Raw genomic sequence first — 26,994 nt, forward strand, 5'->3', positions numbered from 1 at the left:
GTGGAGTCAAAAGTATACACATCTTGGATATTTCATACTTTTGTGCAAAGGTAAAGGCCTCAGTCTGTGACTACTTCACCTGGTTGGCAGTCTGTACAGGAAGAATATTACTTCATGTTTGTTTAGGAATCGATAATATGGGGAGCTCCTTTCCAAACAAATCACACATTAGGACATGGACATTTTTTGTTGTGAGCTTTGATTCAGTTTTAATCATGGATCCTCAACGTATTTGGTGCAGCACTCAGCCACTGTCCTCCACTGCTGGGTAACCTTGGCATTTTCCCTCCAGTGAAGGCATGAGAGCTTGGCACTGCCTGAAAGTTTTAGTCTAACAAAGTGGCTCCTCATACAATATCACCTTGGTTACCAGTGTCCCCTCCCACTCTCTGTCTACTTTGCAGGAATCAAGACCAGCAGGAAACATGATCAACAACCTTTCAATCCCCTCCCTGTTCTCATTGTCATGCCTGTTACGCTCAACAACCCAGTTACCGACTGAAAGTAATTGTTTTCACTTTGACCAGCAGCTTTTGGACTTCATGTACCGTCGTTATTAGGAGGAAATGTTGTGCCACAGAAGAGGTTTTTCACACGGCTATCTTTTGACCCACACGTTGGACTTGTAAAAACAACATTCTACTTTGTGTTGAGGAAATTATGGGCAGGCAAATACTTGGTTTGTGTCTAGCACTCGTGGGCTTCCTGGGCACCATTGTGATCTGCGGCCTACCTGCGTGGAAGGTAACAGCTTTTATAGGGTCGAACATAATCACTGCCCAGGTATTCTGGCAAGGCATATGGATGAACTGCGTGATTCAGAGCACTGGCCACTCGCAATGCAAGGCCTACGACTCTATGCTGGCCTTGCCCCAGGACCTGCAGGCCGCCAGGGCCCTCGTCTGCGTCTCCATCGCGGTCAGTGTGGTGGCCATCGGGCTCACCGTGGTCGGGGCGCGCTGCACGAACTTCCTTCGCGACGACGCGCTGCAGAAGAACAACGTCGGCATCGCAGGAGGCGTGGTGTTCATACTGGCGGGCGTCCTGTGCCTGATCCCTGTCAGCTGGTCAGCGCACAGCACCATCACAGGCTTCTACAACCCCATGGCCTCTCAGGAGAGGAGGGGCGAGCTGGGGGCGTCCATCTACGTGGGCTGGGCGTCGGGAGCCCTGCTGATCATTGGAGGAGGGATACTGAGCGCCGCGTACAGATGCTGAGGCATAGAAGAAATGTCATTTAGATAGCATTTTCATATAGACTGATGATGCCAGGCCATTCTCGACTTGGCATCCTCTCATACGCCAAGGCTATATAGTGTGTATAGCTTTGATGTGCAGAATGTTGATGTCTTTGATTGTTTAGATTTCATTGATTTTATTGAGTAGGTTCCTGCCGGTCTACCTAGGCCTACGTTTAAAATAGATTACTATTCTGGTCTAAAATAGATTACAAATTTTCTATTTGATGTATTACATTCTGCTGTCGTTGCCTTGTAAGCCGCTCTGGATTGAGAGCGTCTGTTAAATGCCAACATTGTAAATTGTAGAAGGAGACATGGGACAGTTATATTTATCTCATATGAGCAGCCAGTGCCCGGCTTTGTTTGAATTAAAAAAATGTCCTGTAAAAGATCCTGTTCAATGATTTCAATATAATGCATTGCACTATAGATTCTGATTGATTTTATGATTTTAAACTGTATGAAGTTCTATGTAGTATGTACAGTATATTACAATATATGCCGTTGATGCTATTTTCAATTATTTTTCATTTTTTTTACTAGAATAAATCACAATGGGCATTCATTGTATACAGTAATTTGTTAGAGTGAAGACTGAAGTAATGGAATATACAGTAAATTATACAATATATTTAACATAATGAGATGTTTGTAAATACCAGTGTCTTCTAGTTCTAATTAAATCTATTTGTAGATTCACAATGGCATTTTCTGTCCCTTCACTATTAGTTGGAAATAGAATTTGCTCCACCATTATTAAATGGGAGACATCACATTATTTTGAGTGGATTTCACAAAGCCATGCATGTCGTCTGTGTCCAAATTATTGTCCAAAAGACTTCCCTCCAGTGGAGACGGCACACAAAATGCATGCACAGAAGGGCTCTACTTACCATGTGTTGTGGAGTTTAACAATCAGCATGAACCAGCTCAGTGTAGCCTACCTGACAGCCAGAATAACTAGATTTGTATCTAGGCCAGAGGAGATCTGAATTACCCTGTGTAAATTTACAGAGCGCACAAAGTACCTGCCTCCACAAAATCCTTATCAGTTGATCTATGCATCTTCTGAAGACTGTCAACACACTGATGCTGTAGCTTACTCTCCTCTTGAAGGTTGTAAGAGTGTTACCAAAAGAGGATTTGGGAAAACAATATATTTTCTTTCTTCCTGGAGCCATAGAGAATAGTTTTTTATGGGACTGGACTGACATTCTGGATTACAGATGGAAGGACAGGGCAGGCAGATGGGGGCGCTGGCACTGTGCGTCATCGGGGTTATACTGGTGTGCGTGGTGTGTGGTTTGCCCATGTGGCGTGAGACGTCTAATGTGGGAGCAAATATTGTGACCGCCCAGTCGGTGAGTTGAAATAATGCAGATGCATCAATAAATTATTTCAATTGCTTTGATATACAAGCAAGCACTATAATGTAAAAGAACGTGTTTTCTTTCCTTTTTAAACTAAAATGTTTTTATAAAACGATAAAAAGCCTCACAGTAAAGACATTTTAAATAAATACATAAATTGTGTTTTAAGCATGAGCTATGTGGTACATTCAATTTCCCCTTTGCATGTTTATTGTCGATTCTTAAGATGAGAGTTTGCATGAGTTACAGCTAGATGAGTGTGATGTTACACCGCCAACAGAGATCAGTAATTTACCATACAGTACTGTATCTACGTTTTCCTTCTTCATTTGGAGTTGCAGTAGCATTTAAATGGGATCAAAAAGCTTTCTGGCTTTACATTCGGCTTTAAAAAGTAGACAATCATTCATGAGGCACATCCTGTTAGCATTCAAGTTGCGTCATGCCACGAAAACAGGAGATAGGTTCCGGTTCATCTTGCAATTGTCTCTTCTCTTGGTTTGTGTCTCTGTGCCCTCTCTTGAAAAACACTACTCACGTACATATTTTACATAAAATGGATTTGATGCCCCTATTTTCAGGTGTGGGATGGCCTGTGGCTGCACTGTGTGATGCAGGCCACTGGTCAGATGCAGTGCAAGAGGCAGCCGTCGCTGACCTCTGACATCCAGGCCGGACGTGCCCTCACGCTCCTGTCCATCATCCTTGGCCTGATTGGCTTCATCATCGCCCTCCTGGGGGGAGGCGTGGCCAACTGCAGCGGAGCAGCACCCGACCAATCACAGTCTGCTTTGACCTCCAGGAAGAAGGTGCTGGAGAAGTAATTTATTCTTGACACACTGTGTTTTGCAATTCACCGTTTGTCAGCCTTCTGATTGGTCCCTGAGACTCCCTGACTGGCCAACCAGAAAAATACATTCACTTTTTGCAAGCGGGGGTGGAGTTCTGCAGTCGGAGAAAGTGGCAGCCGTCTTTCACCGGCTGTCCGCACTGCGGAGCACGGCCAGGCCGCTCGCGACCATAGCGTTTGCGATCATTGTAATGAATAAGCTTCAACAGACTAGTTCACATGGACCTTATCAATGGTCTAACTTGTTACAATTGGTTACATATATTTTAAATGGGCAGAATTACGAAAAGCCAGCCTATTATGTGAGGAGAACAGATTATAGTTCTCCTCTTCCTACCCAAGATGCAATGCGCTTTCTCCTTCTATTTCTATTCTCTCTCTGATCCAGAGGATTAAACTAATTAAAACATATATTTTCGGGGGGAAATTACTGTTTTGCTATGTAATTACTGTACCTTTTTCTTCCCTTTTTATTAATATCACGTAGATGTGTTTTTTTGAGCGGTGGTCACACCGTCTCCTATACGTGGCCGTGTGTGTATGCGTCCGGCCGTCCGGCCGTCCGTCCGGCCGTCCGGCCGTGTATGTAGCCTCAAGCCTGCAGTACCTTTTCTGACCTTACATGTTAAGGGAGGGGCGCTGTTGTTCTCTCACACACACACACACACACACACACACACACACACACACACACACACACACACACACACACACACACGGGAGAAGGGTGGGTCAGCATGTGTGGTCAAGTATTATTATTATTATTAACAAACTGAATGTTTTAGGGTCAAATAAATTAGAGTGTGTGAAGAAACTACAGCATTGTAAAGCACACTAACCCCGCTGCACCCACCCAGTAGTGCTGTTGCACAGCCTCCACAACCACCGCTCAGTTCACACGGGTGTGATTTTGGTACTTTATATAGCTGTAATGAGGCTATGAAGGAAAAAAAAATCCCATCCACTTCCACTATAAAAGAATCTGCAATAGTGATTCTGTCCCACTGGGATTAAACAAATTAAAACATATATTTTCGGGGAAACCCCCTGTTTTGCAATGTAACTACTGTACGTTTGTCTTCCCTTTTTATTAATATCACCTAGATGTTTTTCCTTTGGTACTTTAAATTGCAATAATGAGGCTATGAAAAAAAAAAATCCCATTCACTGCCACTATAAAAAACAATCTGCCCAGGGTTAATGTCCCATCATAGTAACAGGGCAGAATGGGGCGGGATTTGCAAAAGCCTGTGCAATTGTAGTGCAGGAGTAGGTGACCTTAGGCACGGGTGCCATCATTGGCACAGTGGAGGGCAATCACTGGTACGCCGGCATAAGTGTGAGAGAGAGGATCTACTGTATTTAAAATATATTGTTTTAAAACATTTGGTCAATTTAATTAATCCTTCCAATTCGGTCAGGACACCCATGACCGAGGACCCATTAAAATTGCATTATAAAACAAAATAAATGTGAGACACCAGAGGGTTATGTCCCCTCACATCTGTATACAAATTACATCCTGCTCAAAATTCTACATTCATTCTACAGTAACTCTGAACTCTGACTGGGGAGGGAGTCTGGGAGATAAGTGGGGTTATTACTCTGAGTCTAAAGGGCAGTCCATACTGTCTCCGACCACCAAACATTTCGTCGGAGAGTCACAGCATCTGGGAGAGTTTTCCGAACTCAAATTCGGCATAATGCTTTTCATGAAGTTGCGAGTGATGTCATTTTGTAGTACAGTGGTCGGAGACAGCATGGACTGGCTGCCATTGCATTATGATCATTACAATGTCCCGATGTGAAAGAAAAAAGGTTGTTATATTCATGGACAATATGTTGGAAATATTTTAATTTGATGAGGTGTCATAATTAAACGTTATGACACACTGACAATCAAGACAATACAAATATGGCATTTCATATCAAAAAGGTTGCAGTGAGTAGCTTTATCACACAGATGTTTATGGATAAGTAGATGCAAATGTGAGCTCTATTTGGGTGTCCGTAGCAAAGTCATGGGTAGAAAGGCCACTCACACCAGGGTTCAGGTCTGGTGGTTAACAAAACAATCAATTAACTTCTGGATAGTAAAGGTTACATACATTTTGGAAAAAAAACTTTTCACACAAAGAGCGTTCCTTAAAAACAAAATGGCTTAGGCCTACGGATATAACATTACTCTCTTCAATACCGTTTACTCTACAGGCATCTCTGCTGGGTGGAGTCCTGTGCGTGCTGTCGGGTATCCTGTGCCTGGTGTCAGTCAGCGTGTCTGCAGCTTTCACCAGCTACTACTACAACGACCCCCTGGTGGTGCAGTCCTTGAGAAGGGAGGTGGGCTCCTCCATCTACGTGGGCTGGGTGGCCTCCGTCCTGCTCCTCCTCGGCGGGGCCCTCCTCTGCCTCGTCTGCGGGGGCAAGCAGGCCGCGGCCGCCAGCCCGTCCCACTACCGAGACTACACGCCGTACATCTACTCCTCCGCCACCCTCCCCTACCACAGCCATCAACCCACCTATTCTACAGGCACCATGAGGTCAGATACTTTCAACAAGAGGAGTTCTCATGGTCAAGCATCGACCGGGAGACTGTCTGATCCAGCCAATAGAAGGGTGGAGCACGTAGGCCTGCATGACCGTAACTCACTGAGCAAAGCTCAGGGTGGAGTTGGGCCATATGGTCTGAACCCGAACCCGGGGACTCAGCCTATTGACCGCAGCATGAGGGGGTCGATTGTGCGTGTTAGTCCCAGCAGGGCTCCTGCAGTAGACCCACCTGGACAGAATTACTATAACATGCCAGTTATTATGGACAGGCAAAACTATCCTCCTCAGTATCCCGGGATGCTTTTTTAATAATTGGTATCAGTCTGACTGGGTTAAGCATTGGTGGATGGATGATGGATGACCACTATGGACGACTATGACCTCCTGGAATAGGGTCTGGCTTGGGGGTCTAATGCCACAGGTCAGTCCCGTCTCTTTACCCTCTCCATATGTGTCTCTCTCCTCTGTGCTATGTGGAAGACAAGCTGGCCGACAGCACATTTTCCCATTGATTCAGTCCTCTAAAATCTATCAAATATGCTTACCACCATCCAGTGTTAGTTGTGTATCACCTAAGTGGTGATATCTTCTATCACGTGGGACCATTTTAGAGCATTGGCGCTTTGTTTCTGTTGTTTGTGGAACATGCAAATGGCAGCAAGATTGGCAAGGGCTGATATTTCCAGTATAAGGACAAAAGTTGGGAAAGGCTTTGGATATGCTTAACATTCACCAAGATAGAGAGGATGAATGTGTTGTTGTTTTTTTACACACAGTTAAAAATGAACACTGGGGATTTTACTGTGCAGGAATTATGTGCTTGTTATTTTGATGAATGCCATTTTATTATGATCCACATTGTATCACTGATATAAATTGAATAAAGATAAATCTATGCGCACATTTATCTACACATCAATACATCAACTACTCATAAACATTATTGTGGAGAGAACGAGGATCCTTTTTTTGTGAGGAAATGGAGAATGCAACATGCCTGCTGTATTTCACCGCGCAAAAGAAGCCTGCTCTGCTCCTGCCGTCATCTATTCAAATTATGTTTTGTACATTTTATGCAAATCACTGCAGGTATGGGGGGGGGGGGGGTGTAGTGGCTGTCAGTCATTAAGTTGTGTAGGTGTGTGTGCTGGGGGGAGGAGGGCGCTCTAGAAGTTTAACTGTCTAACTTTTCAAGTTAGAAACTGCCATGAACATGTTGCTATGGTACCGTTTTCCAGATAGCAGAGAAGAATGTTCTGCACCCATGAACTGGCACCCATGAACCCATGAACTGGCATAAGAACCCTTGTGATTGTGTGAAAAGAAACCCTGCAATGGTGCATCAGCCAAATGATGAACCTTCAGAAGTCATTTATAAATTATGTGTGATCCCTACTAGGGCAGTGGTTGTCAAACATTTTTGGCTCAGGGCACCACTGTAAATATTTTTTTTCATCCCCTGAATGACATTGTTAATTTATGGCACCTTATATTATACGTCATCTTACGGGATGTAATTCTTTCCTCCTAAGATTACGAGGTTACGAGGAAAACTTGAGAATGTCAGTTTCCATTAGTGCAGAATGAAAATAACTTTATACTTGATGTTTACTTCTACGAAGTCAAGAGATTTGGTGTAGATGGAAAAAGAACGCACCAAGCATCTCAGGTCCGTTTGAACAAGTACTGTATAGAGAGGGTTACGGTTAAAGTGGATAAACCGAAGTGATATTGATCCATTCCAAATATTATCAAAGTATTCTGAGGCACCCTTGTATTCTGAGGCACCCCTGCTCTCTTCTAGAGCACCTGACATTGGGAGAGAGGGGCTTCTATTTAAGATGGGATCTACAACTAGTCATAATCTTGTCTCAATATTAAGTGGTTTGAGCTCCATGAAAAGTGTACTGTAGATGCATGACGTTTTCTTGCCCACAGGGATGCACATGTGTGTGTGTGTGGTTGTGGCATCGTGTAGCCAGCATTAGCATACAATCTTCCACCCAAGTAATTGGGTCAGGAGAAAGCAGATGGCAACAACCCTCCTCTGTGTTCTCGCACAAAAAACCTTTGATACGGCTGGATAGCAACGGCTTCCACCACTTTACTTGCTTCTTGCCTCCTCTCTCTCTCTCTCTTTCTCTCTCTCTCTCTCTCTCTCTCTCTCTTTCTTTGAAGAGCTGGGGCATGGTGTCAAGAGGCATACATCTGCTGGGCCTGGCCAGCTTCTTTGCGAGCATCATCATCTATTCCCAGCTGGGAGGTCGACAGCCTTCATTGGGGTCAACGTAATTTTTCATGTCATTTCAATCAGCATCTTTACTGCAGTTTTCCTCTCCTCAGTATGACTTAGCTTAAACAAAATCAAATGCAAAACGTATAATATGACCAAAGGTCTGGTCTCATTTCTAAACTCACCACAATGGATGTGTTTTTCACAGGGTTTATACTGTGGCGAATAATGCTGCAGCAGTGCAGCCTGCAGGCATCAGGCTGCTCTTCTGGTCTTGCAAGTATTCTTTACACAAAATAATCTTTGTAAACATGTGAGGATGTTGCGTTACAAGTCATGTAAAAATGTATCTTCCCCAACAGAAATTATGCTGAATAAATGACACAAGTAGACAAGGGGTTTCGTTTGTTAGTGTCTGACACTGTGTGTGTGTGTGTGTGTGTGTGTGTGTGTGTGTGTGTGTGTGTGTGTGTGTGTGTGTGTGTGTGTGTGTGTGTGTGTGTGTGTGTTTCATTAACCACTTAAACCCTATACTTCCACAGGGGTCTACCTTTTTCCCCCTCTACACTCCAAATCTCTTAGCTGAAAATAGCTGATCTACAAGCTCACATTGGGATGTGTTGTGAGCTTGGCTGTTTCAGGGTTCAGATGGTAGGGAAATATTACTTGCTTCCCCTAATCAGGCTGGAGGATTAAGCCTTTGTCAAAGTCACTTATGTTTTGCCTAAGAATTGATGAAGAGTCTGAAGACGTATTCATAGTTGTCAGGGAATAAAAATAATAAAAGAAATGGTTTGTGAAGAAAACTAAATATAACAAATATAGACAGTACTACTCCCAACTCCCTCCTGAATGTTTGTTGGTTAAACAGAGGTGGAGCAACAATTGAACTCATTGAGGAAACTGGTTACTCTGTTATCAGCTGACAACAGAGTAACCAGTTTCCTTCCAGTTTATTGTTTACAGTGTAAACAATACAAATGTTTCTAATCAGATCAAGTTGCATATGTATTTTGACTAGAAGTGCAGTGGGTTATAGTAGTGAATCTTGTACACACACACACACACACACACACACACACACACACACACACACACACACACACACACACACACACACACACACACACACACACACACACACACACACACACACTCTCTCTCTCTCTCTCTCTCTCTCTCTCTCTCACTCTCTCTCTCTCTCTCTCTCTTTCTCTCTCTCTCTCTCTCTCTCTCTCTCTCTCTCTCTCTCTCTCTTGGAGGGATGTTGAGTGTGTGTGTGTGTGTGTGTGTGTGTGTGTGTGTGTGTGTGTGTGTGTGTGTGTGTGTGGAGGGAGATTTTTTCTTTCTCCTGGACAATATCCTATTTCTAACCATGAGCCTATACCTCCCAGGAGATCATGTTACATTTCACTATGTCTCCTCTCCCTAAAGAGTATCAATATTCTTCTTTTGTGTTTTTTCAGGCCTATAGATATTATGCAATTCATGCCTATAGATATTACATAAAATGAGGCAGGGTTTCCTTGAAAATCCACTTTTATTTTCTATTGTGTGATAACACTTGTCTGCTTCAATGCATATATCAGCATAATCCAAAAGACAGATTAAACATCCTGTCAAGATTGAGAATCTCTCTTGAGAGTGTGTGGGCATGGCCAGATGATTTATCCCATTGGTTCGAAAAACATGTCATGGACCCCGAATTTACTTAGCCGTGGACCTGCCTTTGAAAAGATGTTGTGCCTCTCTCCAGGGACCCCATAAAGAGAAGATTTTGTTCAGAATGTTTGAAATGATTTTAAAAAATTCAACATTTTCATGTTTTTTCATTCTACAGGCTCACAATGCGTCACATCACAATGCATTGTGAGCAAGCTTGTAGACCTGCTATTTTCAAAATTGGGTTAAAGTGGTTCAACTGATTTTGATGCTATAATTAATTTAGCTGTGGACCCCCTGGAACCCCTTTGAGGACCCCTGGGGGTACCCAGACCCCACTTTTAGAACCACTGATTTGCTGTGTGTCAACAGGTGTGTAGTCACGCCCAGATCAGAGTCTAGTTAGTTTGATTCAGATCAGGTGTGTCTGCTTATATCAGCCATCACCAACCAAACAGTAAGGTAGGCTGCACAGTGCACACCAAAAAACAAATTTCAGTTCACTCCTTTAATTGAGAGCATTTCAATAAATAATAATAATGTTGCTGTATACTGTTTATTCACATACTGCTTATATGTTACTTTATTTTTACATAATATTTATTTGTTATAGCCTACAGTTCTTTTAGAGTTGCCTAGTTATGCGTTTAATTTTTACTTTTGAATTACATGCCATCAATACACTTATCCTATTTTTTATTCTTATTGTCAAAAATATGATTATGAGATGAAGTGACAAAGGCAATTGACCATATTATCTTGGTGGCCATTTTGTTTTTACATCATACTCAGGGATGGGAAGACCAGTACCTTCCTACCCACCCCTGAGTGGGATGTAAACATAAAATGGCCGCTGTGTCAATATGGTAAATTTTTGCTCTGAAATGAAAAGGGGTTTTGTTGTATCAACCAGTCTATGAACTGCTGCAGTGCTCATTGTGTTTTAAGTTCATTGTGTTTTAAGTTAACGCTTACTGCTCTAAAAAGAGACAACAATGACACTGACAATATGATGTCATGGTTTTAACAGCTACCTGTCTCGCTCCCTCCCCCCTCTGTCTTAAACCGCCTCCTCCTCTCTGTCCCCAGAGCGTGGGTGTGGTCTTCACCTTACCTGGTGGATACTCAACAGGTGTCACAGTACAGGGGACGCTGTGCAGTAGCAACAGAAAGCCGGGGGGAAGGGAGTGAGAGAGAAGAGAGAAATAACAACACAGGGGATATAGAAGAGTAGAAAAATAAAGAAGGCAGGCAGCAGAGGGGTTGAAAGGGGGAGGGACAGAGATAGGAGAGAAGAGTGACTGGAAAACAGCGGCGCTTTGGCAGAAGTGGCAGCCAGATCAGATACACCTGGAGTCAAACAGGCACTACTAGGAGCTACTGGAGGCTGGACATAGAACTGGATAAGCCTGACAGGCAGAGGAAGTAGCTCGCCTGCCTGCCATTCATGACAACACAAGCCTTGGTGAGAAGAAATGCAGAGCACAAGCCTGTGTAAGTAAACAGCAACAGATAGATAATGCCAGAGACCCGAGAGAGAACGCGGTGACTTGTCGTTAGGCACCCTGTGGGAGAAGACTGGGAGCAGTGCGCCGATCACAAACTAAAGGCCGGGAGGCTTGAACCGTGCTCCTGTGGCAGAACGGTGAGAAGTGCAGCTATTGAACTCTCCTTCATCCTCCTTGTCGGCATGGCCTCTATGGGGATCGGGATGCTGGGCAGCGCCCTCTGCCTGCTGGGCTGGGTGGGGGTCATCATCAGCTGCATCATGCCCATGTGGCGGGTCACCGCCTTCGTGGGCAGCACCATCGTCACCTCGCAGACCATGTGGGAGGGCATCTGGATGAGCTGCGTGGTGCAGAGCACGGGCCAGATCCAGTGCAAGCCCTACGACTCCATGCTGGCGCTGACCTCTGACCTGCAGGCGGCCAGGGCCCTCATGGTGTTCAGCGTGGTGGTGGGTGGCGGGGGGCTCCTGCTGGCCTTCATCGGGGGGAAGTGCACCCGCTTCCTGGACGAGCAAGGCGGAGGGAGCAAAGGGCGCGTTGCCGTGGTGGCGGGGGCGGTGCTGATCGCCGCGGGCGTGCTGTGTCTGATCCCCACGTCCTGGACGGCCGGCTCGGTGGTGCGCACGTTCTACAGCGCCGCCATCGACGCCCAGCGCCGGGAGATCGGCGCGTGCCTGTACATCGGCTGGGGCGCCGCCATCCTGCTCATCCTGGGCGGGGGCTTGTTCATCAGTTCGGCACGGTCCATGAGGGACAGCGACGTGGACAAGAGCCCCTCGGTGCGCTACCTGGTGGTGCGCTCCTCCAACGGCTCCCGGCAGACGGGCTCTCGGTACACCGGCCCGCCGTCGATGAGGTCCCAGCCTCCGAGCTACGACGGAGTGTCGGCGAAGCCCTGGGAGCCGCTGTACATGATGCCTCCTCCCTCCCAGGGCCAACCGGACGTGAGTTCGGGGTCAGAGTTGTCCGGCAGCGTGGCGCCGTCCACCAAGTCTCAGATGAAGAGACCCGGCTCGGAGCAAAGCCACGCACCGTCCACCAAGTCCCAGCTGAAAAGACTCCAATCACAGGAGAGCTTAGTGGAGTCTGAGGAGAATGAGGAGGATTCTTCCGCAAACCCAGCCAGGACATATATATGAACATGCACACGCGTGTGCGCGCATGCGTGGAGACACACGCACGCACGCACGCACACACGCACACACGCACACCCCTCTGACTGTGAATGAATATTCAGTATATGGACATCCTTTATAATGAACTATTTGGATTTATGTGCTTGAATGTTTGGTCATAAGTTGCTATTTGTGCTGTTTAGAAAATGAAGGATTTATCATTGCACTGGCGTTTCATTCCATAACGTCTAAACAAAAGTGCCAACAAGTCACTAAATAATCCAGCTAGGGATATTGTCATATTGACATGCATCCCTTTTTTAAACCCTATTTTATACTTTGTTGTACGATTGTATCCATGCCTAAAATAGCAGTTCTACAAAACTGTATAGATCCGCTACTAGAGAAATTTTTGACATTGTTTTAAACGTTTTGCCTAAAACGCCCAAGTTTTAAAGTTGTTAATACTAACATGGCTACTGAAAGGGGTTCATCGGCAAAAGGTTATGTAATGAATGATGTAAACCTTCAATACCTCAGAATATTTGAATAACACATTGTGTCCAGCTGTTGTAAAAAACATTTTGTACTTTTTTTCCCCTGTACCTTTTTTAGTAAAATGATTTGAACCAAAAACAATGCATTTTCATTTGATGTAGAATCCTTAATTATTCAAATTAAAAAGTACTAATCTATTTTTTAAACCCATTTAGACCTGGAAAGCCTATGAGTTGTTATACCTGTCAATCTGGGTAAGCATCTGTCATTTTAGATGTTACTATATAGGAACATACAACATGAATTGAGAATAAATAATGTATTTATTTTTTCCAGAAGGTGTCTAACTGGGTTAAAGGAAGTGTAAGTGATATTCTTAAGTTTTAAATAGCTCATGGAAAAGTTAAATGAAAGGGTTGACCCACATGAAAATGTAACCCACATGAAAATGTAACCCACGTGAAAATGTAATTTATCTTCTGTTGACTAAAGAGCTGGAGCGTCAGGGAGACCCCTGACACTGAACAATTGCTATTAGGCACTTCTTTTAAAGTAGAAGCATGACCTTTCTCTCTTCAGCAATCTAATGCGCTATTTCCGTATAGCATTTACATGGTGATTGAAAATAGCCCCCTCTTTGAATTTCTCTACAATCATTTCCCTGGGCATTCAGTCTCCTCCATTCCCCAGCCATGGGAAATCCACAGGACAAACTGGTTTGACAGAGACTGAGGTGACATAGGTTTACCACGCTAGAGGACAAAACAAATGTGATGTGTTTGTCAGGGATTCAAATTTAGTTTCAATGAATGATGCTCAGAGGAAACAAAAAAGGTGTTGCTTATTCCAAGCACTCTATCGAACTATTGCATATAATACACCCATTGTATTGCACTTGAGTCCAAGTCAAGCTTGAATTTGATAGTTTCAGAGTTTCTTATTGCTTATTCATTCAAAAAGATGTGTCAGTCCTTTACTTACCTGACTACTCTGGACAAACATGCTGGACACTGTTTTGGTGCGGAAGATAGTAAACTTCACATCAATTTATTTTGTGACATTTTCACATCTTCAACCTCCGAGCAACATTTTGTGAGACATGTTTACTATAAACACTTGATATAATAAACTCAATAGGCTACTATAGGCTGTGGGAGCTACAATAACAACAGCCATTCAAAGGGGTTAATTTGAACTTTCATGTTACCATACACCTCTTCACATATTTCTCAACTAAGCTAATTATGCCAACAGTTATTATGTGTGCAGATATACCAAGTGTAAACAAACCTATGTACTGCATGTATGCATTATAAACCAACAACCAAGATCTTTGCAGCTCAATATGAATGAACTCTTAGCTTAATCACAATTAAGCAGGTCACATGGTTTATATGAAGGCCTATTTAAAGTACAAGAAGGAAGGCACTGGAGAAAACTCGGGACAGTTGAAGCCTTTTTTATTTACAGGGTGCATGCAAATAACGTGACAACGTTTCAATGTCAAGGGTTTCATCAGGTCATGACATGTAAAGTACCCTGTTAATTTATTTTAGCACATGCTGCCCATGAAGCCTGGAAGATAATTATTCTCGAGTTTTGCTTGAATTCTTTAATTCACAAACAACAAAACATAACACCAGAGTGCACATGGACAACATTGACCATCTTGCAGGCAGCTACTGTAGAGGTGAGGTCTTCTTGTAGAGGTAGACATGACCAGGTATGTATCCCTCCTCATGCTCTGACACGGCCCTTTCCCACTCCTGTTCCTCTGTGACCTCCACTGCACTCCACAGTCCTTCCTCCTCCATCAGTCTCAGCTCAAGCTCCAATGCAGATTTGTAGTCCAAGTTTTCCTGGTTAGCCCTGGTTGTCATCCAAACATAGCCACCTGGTGGGGGACATGTGTCACTGCACTGAGTGTCACTGACACTATTAGGTTTACGCACACACAGTACAGCGACTTAGAGTATTAGTTGAGCAGCTGTCTGTGCAGCCATTTAAATGGGTCTGTCAGATTTATTCTTTTATTTTTTTAAATATTCGTTTTTGGGCTTTAATGCCTTTATTGATAGGCCAGTGGACTGAAATGAAATGGGGAGAGAAACGGAGTGACACGCAGCAAAGGTGGGGACTCGAACTCACGACATGCTGTCAGGCTTCAGAGCCTATGTGGTATTCGCCTGGACCGCTATAGGCTAGCGGGCACCCTTGTTTATTATTTGTTTCTTTCCAGTATTGACTATAGGGAGGAACATAAACAGTGAAAAGAGAGGTGAGCTCACCTGGTTTGGCTGTCCTACAGAGATCTCTGACCACACTGACAGGAACATGGCCATTACTCAGAGCTCCTACAATCACCACCACATCAAATTAACCTGCTGGAGGAAGTAACAGTAAGGTGGACAAACAGTGAATACACATTGATATATACAGCAGTGGTTCTCAAACATCTTATTCTGAGGTCAACCCTGAATTATGTTGTTACTTTATAGAACCGTATACCGGAATTTATGTCATATTGCAGTACATAAATATGTAAATCATGTCCCCTAAGATACAGTACTGTATGTGTCATGAGGAAAACTTGAGAGAATAGTATAGTTTCCATTACAACAGATTGAAAATAAATTCATACTTGACATTTAAACACCACAAGATCCCTATTCTGGAGGGAATATTCACTAATAAATGGCAGATCTACAAGCTCACAACACGCGTTGGTGCGTTGTGAGCTCGTAGATCGGCTATTTTTGGCATGGAGGTTTGGTGGTCTGTCTTACTAAGTATAGAGTGCTTTTAATCTGAAGTGATATTGATAAATTCTAAATACAGTATTATGTATTAGATACAATATATTTCATTTGTATGTGCTTGTGCATATTAGGTAGCCAGCATGTCTCTTATGAGTCATTTTGATTAAGATGGTGTGTCTCTCTGCAACATCGTTTTGGTTTAATGGCTCCAAGTTTAAGTCAACAATATGAAGAGATAGTAAGTTAACATTTAAGATGTAATTGTTTACAGTTTTGATGTCACAATAGCCCTGGTTGCCCAGGAAACTAAGCACGTCCAGATGACAACTGACAGGTTGACGTGATGACGCCAGGCGTAACCACACATATGTATAAAAACTATGTATCTCTGTGTTAATAAAGAATTGATCTGGAACCATTCTTTTCCAACACTTGTAAGATCTCTTCCCAGGAATAAGCCCAAATTCTATTATAAATAAGAAGTTTCCTCCATTTATTGATGTAAATAATTATTTCACTGTCGGATAGATATGGGGTAGAAATACAAAGCTATCAGCATCCTAGGGTGCCACGGCACCCACACTGAGAAGCGCTGATACGTATACAGTATATCAGCACAATGATCAGTTAAATATCAGCAGTATAGCACTGCATTACCCCAGTGGATAGGTAGCGGCTCTGTTCCTAGCATGCATTCTTTGAGGTCCTGGTAAAGGCCAGTGTAGTATCTCTGGGCCTAGTCAGCCCAGCACAGACTTTGAGTATGGGTAACTGGAGGCAAAGATGGCGCTGGAGGTTACCAATATCTAAATAAAAAAATCACAATGGCAACGCCTCTGCAGACAGCAGCCCACGTATCGAGGCGATTCCTCCAAGAAGTCTTGGGGTAGCCTAACAGCAGGGATTAAAAAACAAGTCAAAGACAACTCCAGTGTGGTAGGCTACTCAGTCCAGAGACTGTGAACTTAATTAACCAGATTCAGTGTTTATATATACATATTGCTCAAAAGATCCTGAAACAGGATGTACAGGATCAGCTGTGTACATACCTGTAAGCAAAGTAAACATTAAGAAAAGACTAACCAACCATGTATCAGTATGTCAAATGGTGCTGTTGAGTTACACATTTATTATTCATGAGTTTTGGTAATATTGCTTGAATTCTTTAATTGAAAAAAATAAAATAAAAAATAAAATATAAAATCACACCTTGTGAACTGAGTGGTGGTCAAATAAAAATAGTCAAATAAAAAGAGTCAAACACATGGATTGCAAGGTTGCTCATGCTCAACAGTGGCGGGAGACAGACGGACGGCCGGACGGACGGACGGACGGACGGACGGACGGACGGACGGACGGACGGACGGACGCATTGTGAGCTTTCTTTGAGGAATCCACTGATTTACACTCACTAGCAAACTTGTTCTAATGTGCAGTGCATGCAGCGTGCCTGCTTGTTACCCTTAATGTGAATATTAAGCCACACTGTGGCTTGTGAAAGTGTTTAAATAGTAGGCTATGTTAGATTATTAAATCATAAAAATAATAACGTGCGCTGCGCTGCAAGTTTCTGCGCCTGGAAAATAGCAGATCTACAAGCTCACAACGCGTCGCGGATGCGAGGCGTTGTGAGCTTGTAGATCAGCCACATTTTGTCACGGAACACGCCGTGAGATGAAGAAGTATAAGCCAGGATTTACTTGGGTGATGTGATGTGTGTTGAACGGACGGACGGACGGACGGACGAGGCTGCAGTGCAGAGTGCACACAACAGCGCCGAAAAATAAACATCCAATGCAAGGTAAAGTAGTGGAACACAATTGCAGGGAGCTCCATTCAGCGGCACGCCACTTCCAATGAAACCACAACATTGCGTTTACCTCAGCGTGGGACTTTTCTCCATGCTCAGAGTTATGTCTCCGGCTGCAACATTAGCGCGAGCAGCCACACACACACACACAACGTTGTGCGTGCTGTTGTAGCCCAGTCGCGGACATTTGTGAGTGTGTGTGTGTGTGTGTGTGAGAGAGAGAGTGTTGAGTCTGCCTGCTCAATAGCGCCCCTCCTTTAACGTGTGTGTGTATGTGTTTGTGGTCTGTGTGTGGTCAGGAGAGGTATGGCAAGCGACAGACATACACGGCCAGCCAGCCAGCCAGCCAGCCAGTAACATCGTGAAAGCGAATTACAGGAGTGGTGTGACCACCACTCAAAAATAACACCAGAGTGCACATGGACAACATTGAGCCATCTTGCAGGCAGCTACAGAGGTGAGGTCTTCTTGTAGAGGTAGACTTGACCAGATCTGTATCCCTCCTCATACTCTGCCTTTATCCACTCCTGTTCCTCTGTGACCTTCACTGCACTCCAAAGCCCTTCCTCCTCCATCAGCCTCAGCTCACGCTCCAACGCAGCTTTGTAGTCCATGTTGTCCTTGTTAGCCCTGGTCGTCATGAAAACATAGCCACCTGGTGGGGGACATGTGCCACTGCATTGAGATGTCAGGGACCCCTAGAATTATATGTATTTGACCGCGGACCCCATCTCAAAATGTGTTGTTCCAGGGACACTCAGAACACACACTAGGAACACACAAGTCAATGAAAAGAGAGAGGTGAGCTCACCTGGTTTGGCTGCCCTACAGAGATCTCTGACCACACTGACAGGAACATGGCCATGACTCAGAGCTCCTACAATCACCACCACATCAAATGAACCTGCAGGAGGAAGTAACATGGACAGTAAGGTGGACAAACAATGAATACACATTGATATACAGCAGTGGTTCTCAAACATTTTAGTCGGAGGTCAACCCTGAATTACTTTGTGACTTTATAGAACCTTACATTTATCTCATATTACAGTATATCAATATGTAATATGCATTGGAAAATGAGAATAGTATGAGAATAGTATTTCAATTACGACAGATTAAAAATAACTTCATACTTGACATTTAAACACTTGAACCACAACGTCCCTATTCTGGGGGGAACATTCACCAATAAATAGCAGATCTACAAGCTCACAACGTGTCATATCGAGTCACAACGTGGCACGTTGTGAGCTTGTAGATCGGCTATTTTTGGCAACTTACTAAGTATAGAGGGTTTAAGTGGTTAAACTGAAGTGATATTGATACATTCTAAATATTTGATTGATTAAAAGTGTCATGCTTCCAACTCCAAGGAAGCCCAGCCCATATGGACGTACAGGACACGTTTACATTTCTTTTGACAAAAACAATGAACCAACTAAATATTATCAAAGTGTTCTGTGGCACCACAGGACATCTAATAGAGTTATAAATAATTATGTATTTATCGCTCTGATACCGTATATTTCATATGTACATATGTGCTTGTGCATATTAGCCAGCATGTCAGTTTTGATTAAGATCATGTGTCTCTCTGCGACATTGTTTTGGTTTAATGGCTCCTTGTTTAAGTCAACAATATGAAGATAAGTTAACCTCTGAATTGTTTATCGTTTTGATGTCACAACAACCCTGGTTGCCCAGGAAACTAAGCTCGTCGATATGACAACTGACGGCTTGACGTGATGACGCCGCGCGTAACCCCATATGTGTATACAAACTATGTATTTCTGTGTTAATGTCATTGATCTCTTCCCTGGAATGAACCCAAATACTATTAAAGGTGATACACCATGCATTTAAAAAGTATTTATGTCATATTGTTTATGTCCCAAAAACGTTTTTCAAAAGGTTTGAGGCTAAATTACCACTCCTGAATAGAGAGCCTCTCTCATTTTTGAATGGCTCTCAGAGCATTTCAGCTGCAGTACCACCTTTGGCCTGAACTGCGCCACCCCCCCCCCCCCCCCCCAAAAAAAAAATCCTTTTGGAATAAAAAAAATGTTTTTGAAAAAAACCTTTTTTTGAAAAAAAAATGTTTTTTGATTTTTTTTGTGTGATGACGTCACAATCGGCAGATGACGTCACAATCTGCAGCAAATCTGAACAGCCTGTTTTGAGAACCCGTGGGATACTTTTAACCTTCGCCTTCTCAAAACCAGAGAAAGACACATCGGTCAGAAATGGGACTTTGTGAGGATAGAAGGTGCTAGTGGGACCCCAAAAAAAGGTTTTAAAATAGGAAAAGTGAAATTTCATGGTGTATCACCTTTAAGTTTCCTCAATTTATTGATGTAAATAATTATTTCACCTGTTTCACCGGTAGAAAAACAAAGCTATCAGCATCCTAGGGTGCAACACCCACGTTGAGAAACCCTGATAATATAGTATATCAGCACAATGATCAGTTAAATATCAGCAGTATAGCGCTGCATTACCCCAGTGGATAGGTAGCGGCTCTGTTCCCAGCCAGCATTCTTTGAGGTCCTGGTAAAGGCCAGAGTGTTTGGCTACATCCAACATAGACCTGCTGCCATCAACGCCGACGAAATGTCTGAACCCATGGCTTTTCATCTGGACAACAGAGTAGAAACACAACAAGTTAATGTGCAAGGTAGTTAGTCCCTCCTAGTGCGTGCGTGCGTGCGTGCGTGCGTGCGTGCGTGCGTGAGTGTTGAGTGTGCCTGGCCAGGCTAGAGACATACCCACATAGCCAGACACCTACAGACATAGCTGTTTATAAGGAGCCGGTTTCACCGCCCCAAAAACAACCTCCATTACAGAAATTATTCAATACATCAATGCCATGCTCATTCAAATTCACTCTCTCTGTGTCTTCTGTCTTGTGAGTGTACCTGAATGGCCACCAGCCCAGTACCACAGGCCACATCCAATACCACTGCTGCCTCGCGGTCGCCATGGAAATGGGAAGAGATGCTGTTGGCTGCTAGATTCGGTCCCTGGTATTCCAGGAGAACAGTGTCCTGTACAGAGCAGTCACAACAAAGCACAAGTGTTTAGTATACGGTACATGGGAGAATGAAATAGCCCAAACCACTATCAATATTCAGCATCGTGTAAGGGGGTCATGACAAAGGTGCTGATGAACGAGTAATGCTCAGTTTATACTCTTACAGCAAAACTTACAAGTTTGTCGTACGTATGCTTAAAGGGATGGTTCACCTCACCCAAAAATAATGTTTTTCCTATAGATTGCTCACCCCTTGGAGACTTGAATTCATGTTTTTGTTACAATAGTCAATAGTTTGATGACCAGCAGTGGTTCCCTATGGAGACACAAGGAGCCTGCTTTGTTCCCTATGGAGACACAAAGAGTCTCCTCAAATTATTGGCTTAAGCCAATAATAATAAAAACATGTATCCATGAATTCATGTCTCCATGGGGTGAGTAATCGATAGGAAAACAAAAAGTATTTTGTCGGTGAACTATCCCTTTAAGTCTGGCTTCTTAACATGTTCAAATATATTACATATATATAAATGATGTTTAGCAAGTTAACGTGGCTGATTGAATAATTATCCCTTTATTTGGTAACCTGAAACAATTCATGAACGAGCACAGGTCTCCACCAGGCCACACAAATCGGCCTGTTATAGCGCCACCATGAGGCTGATTTAAAAAATGTGGGGCAGAGGTTCTGAATTAGCATCCGGGAGTGTGTGTGCTCAGTTTGGCAGCGATCGGGCCAACGGCGCCGGAGATTAGCTGGTAACAACCAGGCCACACAAATCGGCCTGTTATAGCGCCACCATGAGGCTGATTTGAAAAATGTGGGGCAGAGGTTCTAGATTGGCATCCAGGGAGTGTGTGTGCTCAGTTTGGCAGCGATCGGGCCAACGGTGACTGAGATTAGCTGTTCACAAACTGCGAGGACGCACGGACGCACGCACGGACGGACGGACGCACGGACGCACGGACGGACGGACGGACGGACGGACGGAGGGGAAAACATACTCTCCCTCAGCCTTCGGCTGGTGGAGACAATAATGTCGGTAGTTACACTGATATGTCTAAAGAGGGGATAGCACATTCTACAATACATCTAGATGGTAACAGAATGGCATGTCTGTTTTTATCAGCTCTGCGTCTGTCCAATGTCCAACTGTGAAACGATTAAAGGATGTGACATTTTCTTATCATCAACCTTCTATTTCCAAAGTTACCTGATCATAGTTCTGGGCCCAGCTGTTGTAGAAGGCTATCTTATCTCCTATCTCTGTGTGCTTGTGACAGGACACCATCACATCCTTCACCATCTCAAGTGTTCTGCTGTCACCTGACATCTTAAACTGCACCTGTATCATGACATATCAGCAGTGAGTTACTGCATACGTTTTGATTATCTAACACAGTGTTCCCACTCTTTTCAATTACACATTTTCTAAGGAACTTTACGGTATGACATATACATATATCATTTATTGTTATTTGTTATATGATGCACTTGTGTCTGATAATACATGGTAGCATAATATGTCTTGGATGGTTAAAGATGATCTAATGTGCCTTTCCCATTTGCTTTAAAAGATGAAAATAGCTTCCTCTTTCAATTCCTATCATTCCCCTGCCATGGAAATCCGCTGAGGTGACATGCTGCTAGTGGACACATAATTGTGATGTATTGATGTTTTAATTGTCACTATTACATCATCAATCTAAAGTTTATTATCAGTATTATACCTACATCCAATGTTTCAGAATAATAATTAGTTTACAGGAACAATTATGTTCATGAACATAGTTTAGTAGTAGGCTACATCTGCACAGTGCTCTCAGATACTGTATTTTCAGATGAATGTATTTAAGTTACAGTACATGCCATGGGAAGTAAACTCTATACTGTAAAAAGTGCACACACAAGGTAACAAACTAGATCCTGGCAACTACCGCCCCATTTCAATTCTTAGTTCCATTTCAAAGGTCATGGAAAAAAAATGTCTACGAACAGGTTGCAAAGTATCTTGAAGAAAATAAACCGATTTACTAATTCCAATCTGGTGTCAGGAAATACCATATCATTGGTGAACGGAACCCAACCTAATTAAAATCTTTTTGTTTTTACAATCTTTCGGCCCCAACTCACAGGTTAAGTGTCTAGTATAAGTATTGAACTCACCTTCAGTAGGGAAGTCCTCTAAGCTGAGAAGAACCACGTCAGTGATGTCTGTGATGTGAAGTCTGTCTGCCCTAGCTATACTGGAATACTGTCCTGAGCGTTTGTTGAGGGGAGGGTTGCAAATAGCCTTGAACTACTGGTTTAGCTATGTTTTACTTGTTTTCGTGCCCCTCCAGTTTGTGAGAGAGCTGGTGATGAAATTCTGGGAACCTACGTGACAGGTTTTTTTTGTCTCTATCTTCTAAACCGCTAAAACATTTTCTGAGGTGCTCAAAATGTTCAGAATACCAATGTTAAGGGGGAAATAAGTTTGTAACATTTCTAATTTTAATATTTTATGACAAAACAACTAAGACATGCTAACTGTCAAAGTATTACTGTCCAGGGCCTTAGGGATATTTTTTGCACTAATCAGTGTAAAAGCACCAAATTTGTCACAGTTGTAATCCAGGGCATGCTCTAATGGTTTAAGGGCGCCCAGTGACTCTTTGGGTTCATCATAGAGGCCAAATCCAATATGGCCACTCTCTCAAAACACTTTTGGCTACAACTATTGAACCAGATGAGCTACAAATGTTGTCCCTGCAAGATAAATGCTCCCACTCCGACATTGACTTCTTATTGTCGGAGTGGCGACACTTCCATAGAGGTTTAGGGTTAGGGTTAGAGATAGGGTTAGTGTCGGAAAGGAGACATGTAACCAACAAAAATGTATGGAATGCCCCGCCAGATGTCTTGAGAGTTGCAGCCTCTCTGGACATTTTTAAGAACCACCTAAAAACACTACATACATACTTACTTCACCACATTCATACACGCTCATAAGAGTTGTTAAACAAGTGTAGCAGATTCCTCATGAAGGTGAACTCTGAACTGGTTGGTTCATTGACCATTCCTTGCCCCAGCAATGGGTGGTGTCCCCTAGGGAAGATATCTTTGGACATGTAAAGGTAGCTTTTGGTAGTACAGGCCATACCATCAGATGGAGAAGTCATATGTTCAGACTAGATGTATGACATCAGCAATTGCAATATGATCCAAGGCTCTGAGTCTGATCAGGTCCCCTGCATTCTGAAAATGCTCATCTGTGATCACACTCTGTAGCTCAGCCATCAACTGCAGGGCACACACATTCTGAAGGAACTTCTTTCCCAATCAACATCTTGGCAAAAACATCTGACAGGTCACATGTATATGTATATGTGTATATGTCAAGGCATGCATAGCAGGAAAAAAGTTGTGGTCATAATCTGTAGCCCACAGCAATTCAATGATAATATGCATAGCTGCAATTATTTAATAATGATTTAAAACATGCTACTTTATTCAGCTGACTGTTATTAATTTTGGTGGAATACTTGTTTTCTTTAGTTGAATTTATTTAATTGGGTTAAAGTAGGCTACTCTGCCAATTCCCATGAAAGAGTTAATATTCTTTAATTTGGAATCAAAACATTGAACATGCCACATGTATCAATACATCTTGGAAAAAGTAAATGTGATGGTTTTGATTGAGTATTTTTGCATTTAATCTAAAAAATGGGGTTGATTTGGAAATCAAAAGATGGCCTGAAAGGTATAATAATGCAACCATTTGAAAGGAAATATGCTACAGTTTCACTAGTAAAGATTGTAGAAAGCAGATTTGATACATTTTACTTGATTATTGTTCATAACATCTCAAAAAAATTAGTGGTGTCCAACGATTAAATATTTTAATCGCGATTAATCGCATGATTATGTAGTTAATCGCGCGATTAATCGCAAATAAGTCATCAGCTTTTATCAGGTCACAAGGTAACTTAGAGGGATATCTTTCAAGTCTTTCGTGGCCCTATTAACTTGGGAGTGGAAATATTTGCTGGATTTATGCAAAAGTATGTTAATCTTTTATTCTAAATCAATTAAAAACCTGAATAAATCATAATGGTATGGCATTAAACAGACTGCAGCTAATGGGTATAAGGATCTGCTAAATGATTACTGTTGTGTCCACCTTTATGCTTTAATTATACATTGTATTTTTTGTTAGATCAACAGGGATGGACCTTGTAGCCAATATAGCCGATATTGTAGCCAATGTTTGTAAATATGCGATTAATTGCGATTAAAATAATTAATCGCGATTAACATAACGGTGAGTTAATTGTGATTAATTTAGTTCACTCGGACAGCACTAAAAATATATATTTTAAGAGATTTTGGAGTTATCGAGCATGAAGGCCATCCACGTTCATAGTTAAACACTGTAGAAAGCAAATGTGAGTATTTTGAAGCACCATAATAATAAAAAATGGCATTCAAGTTTTGGGCATCAAGGGGTTAATGACAAGAAATGCCCAAGGGATTTCACTGGGCACCCTCTTGAATTCTTGTGACCCCAAGCTACAAGAAAATGACTTTTACTGGCGAAAGCAGGTTCAGACAAAAAGTGTAGGACTAATAATGCTAAAAGTAATAATGTATCATAATGATGTCATGATACATTGTGCTAATAATGCTCTGAATGGATTCAGTCATGCATTTGAGCATGCCCATGTGTTTCTAATGCTCAAGAAGAAAGAAAGAAAGAAAGAAAGAAAGAAAGAAAGAAAGAAAGAAAAACATTTTCAGCTATCTTTGAAATATGCAAGACAGAGGTTTAAAGGACAACTTTAGTTTTTTACAACAAGGGTTCATATTTTAGATTGTCATTAAAGAATATAAAAGATGAGAATTATTTCATTTACTTTCTATTGTTTTAGAGATTCTTATTTCAGTGGTTGAGGGCATGCGTACAAGTGGCCAAATATGTCATTTTACACAGAATAAGCCCATTCCCAAGATACAACGCAATTACGCAACCTTTCATGGTTGGATGTGACTTATGGGGGCTAGAAGTGTTACTGTAAATAGCAATAAACAAACTGCTAGCTTAGTGTGTCTAAAAATACATTTTTAGCCACTTGTACGCATGCCCCCATGCGTACGCATGCCCCCAATTTTAGCACGGTAAACGCGATAAAACAATAGAACAAAGCAAATGAAAACATTTTAACACTCACTTTTTCTTTTCTCTAATTACAATCTAAAATATGAACCCTTGTTGTAAAAAAAAAAACAAAGTTGTCCTTTAAGAGATAAAACAATGTTGCACATTAAGTTAATCATCTGGGGACCCTCCAAAATCATTTGGGGACTCCCCTGGGGGTCCCGACCTAGAGCATAGAGGTAGAGCAAGGTTGCAGGCCCCTGGTGTAGAGAGTTCAAACACACTGGAACCAGCACCCCCTGCAGCCCTTCTTCCATACTGCAGACATAACACTTGACATTTTATCTGTATATAAATGTGAAATATCCTGAATACCTTTTATTCCCATTATACTGTGTGTGTAAATATGTTCCTCATACAGTATGTATATATTTCTCAGATATCCCTGTGAAACTCTGTGTCTGGTTTTGGTCTAAATACTCTGCCAACCTGGGGAGACAACGGACTGACCTCATGCTTCCTTCTATGCATGAGGAGTCCAAGTTACTTCTTTTCACCTGATGGGGGAGTTTCCCTGGTTGGACGTAGCGTGTGGAAGGAACAAGTTATTCCAACCAGTTCCTTTCCACTCCATCACGTGCCCGGCTGGCCAGGGGGATCGAGGCAGTATAGAGACCAGGATTACTTCATGTTTTTTGTGAGGGTACAGTACCTACCCTAGGAGACACAGGGAGAACATGCAAACTCCACACAGAAAGGCCCTTTTGCCAATCCCACCTACTGTAGGGTATGGGCACTGATGACCCAGAGGAGAGAACACCCCCCAGCGTCCACAGCATCCCCAGCAGGAATTGAACCCATGACCCTGTGAGGCACTACTGCGCCACTGTTTGTGTGCTATATCAATTGTACACACATGTGTTTATGTATGTATTGCATTGCCTAAAAATCAAACAACCAAGACAAGATCCTTGCAGCTAAATGACTCTTAGCTTAATTACAAATAAGCAAGCCGCATGGTTTATATACCTGTATGTGTGAAGTACAAGAAGGAAGGCACTGGAGCAAACTTGGGACAGTTAAAGCCTTTTTTATTAACAGGGTGCAGGCAAATAACGTGACAACGTTTCAATGTTAATACATCTTCATCAGGTGATCACCTGACCTGATTTCGCTCCAGTAACAACAGAGTGCACAAGGACAACAATGACTCTTCTTGCAGGCAG

General features: G+C 42.7%; 4 protein-coding genes across 4 annotated transcripts; 3 read left to right on the forward strand and 1 right to left on the reverse strand.

Moving 5' to 3' along the window:
• Window positions 1-660: 660 nt before the first annotated feature.
• LOC308305044 (claudin-4-like) lies at window positions 661-1,218 on the forward strand (the record flags this gene model as incomplete). The annotated part of the gene is made up of 1 exon (XM_080749683.1): window positions 661-1,218. The coding sequence occupies one exon, from the start codon at window positions 661-663 to the stop codon at window positions 1,216-1,218; it is 558 nt and encodes a 185-aa protein (XP_080605809.1).
• Window positions 1,219-2,467: 1,249 nt separating this feature from the next.
• On the forward strand, window positions 2,468-11,097 carry LOC308304837 (claudin-4-like; the record flags this gene model as incomplete). The annotated part of the gene is made up of 4 exons (XM_080749465.1): window positions 2,468-2,602; window positions 3,193-3,420; window positions 5,673-6,086; window positions 10,996-11,097. 4 exons carry the CDS (start codon window positions 2,468-2,470, stop codon window positions 11,095-11,097), a joined length of 879 nt encoding a protein of 292 aa, XP_080605591.1.
• Window positions 11,098-11,596: 499 nt separating this feature from the next.
• LOC308304838 (claudin-4-like) lies at window positions 11,597-12,553 on the forward strand (the record flags this gene model as incomplete). Its single annotated transcript, XM_080749466.1, has 1 exon — window positions 11,597-12,553. One exon carries the CDS (start codon window positions 11,597-11,599, stop codon window positions 12,551-12,553), a length of 957 nt encoding a protein of 318 aa, XP_080605592.1.
• Window positions 12,554-14,706: 2,153 nt separating this feature from the next.
• LOC308304839 (methyltransferase-like protein 27) lies at window positions 14,707-21,985 on the reverse strand (the record flags this gene model as incomplete). The annotated part of the gene is made up of 7 exons (XM_080749467.1): window positions 14,707-14,921; window positions 15,316-15,404; window positions 18,050-18,251; window positions 18,408-18,500; window positions 20,098-20,233; window positions 20,515-20,643; window positions 21,845-21,985. The coding sequence occupies 7 exons, from the start codon at window positions 21,983-21,985 to the stop codon at window positions 14,707-14,709; spliced, it is 1,005 nt and encodes a 334-aa protein (XP_080605593.1).
• Window positions 21,986-26,994: the final 5,009 nt, after the last annotated feature.

Source organism: Nannobrachium achirus (genome assembly GCF_963921795.1).
Source record: "Nannobrachium achirus genome assembly, chromosome: 19".
In the NCBI taxonomy this organism is placed as follows: Eukaryota; Metazoa; Chordata; class Actinopteri; order Myctophiformes; family Myctophidae; genus Nannobrachium; species Nannobrachium achirus.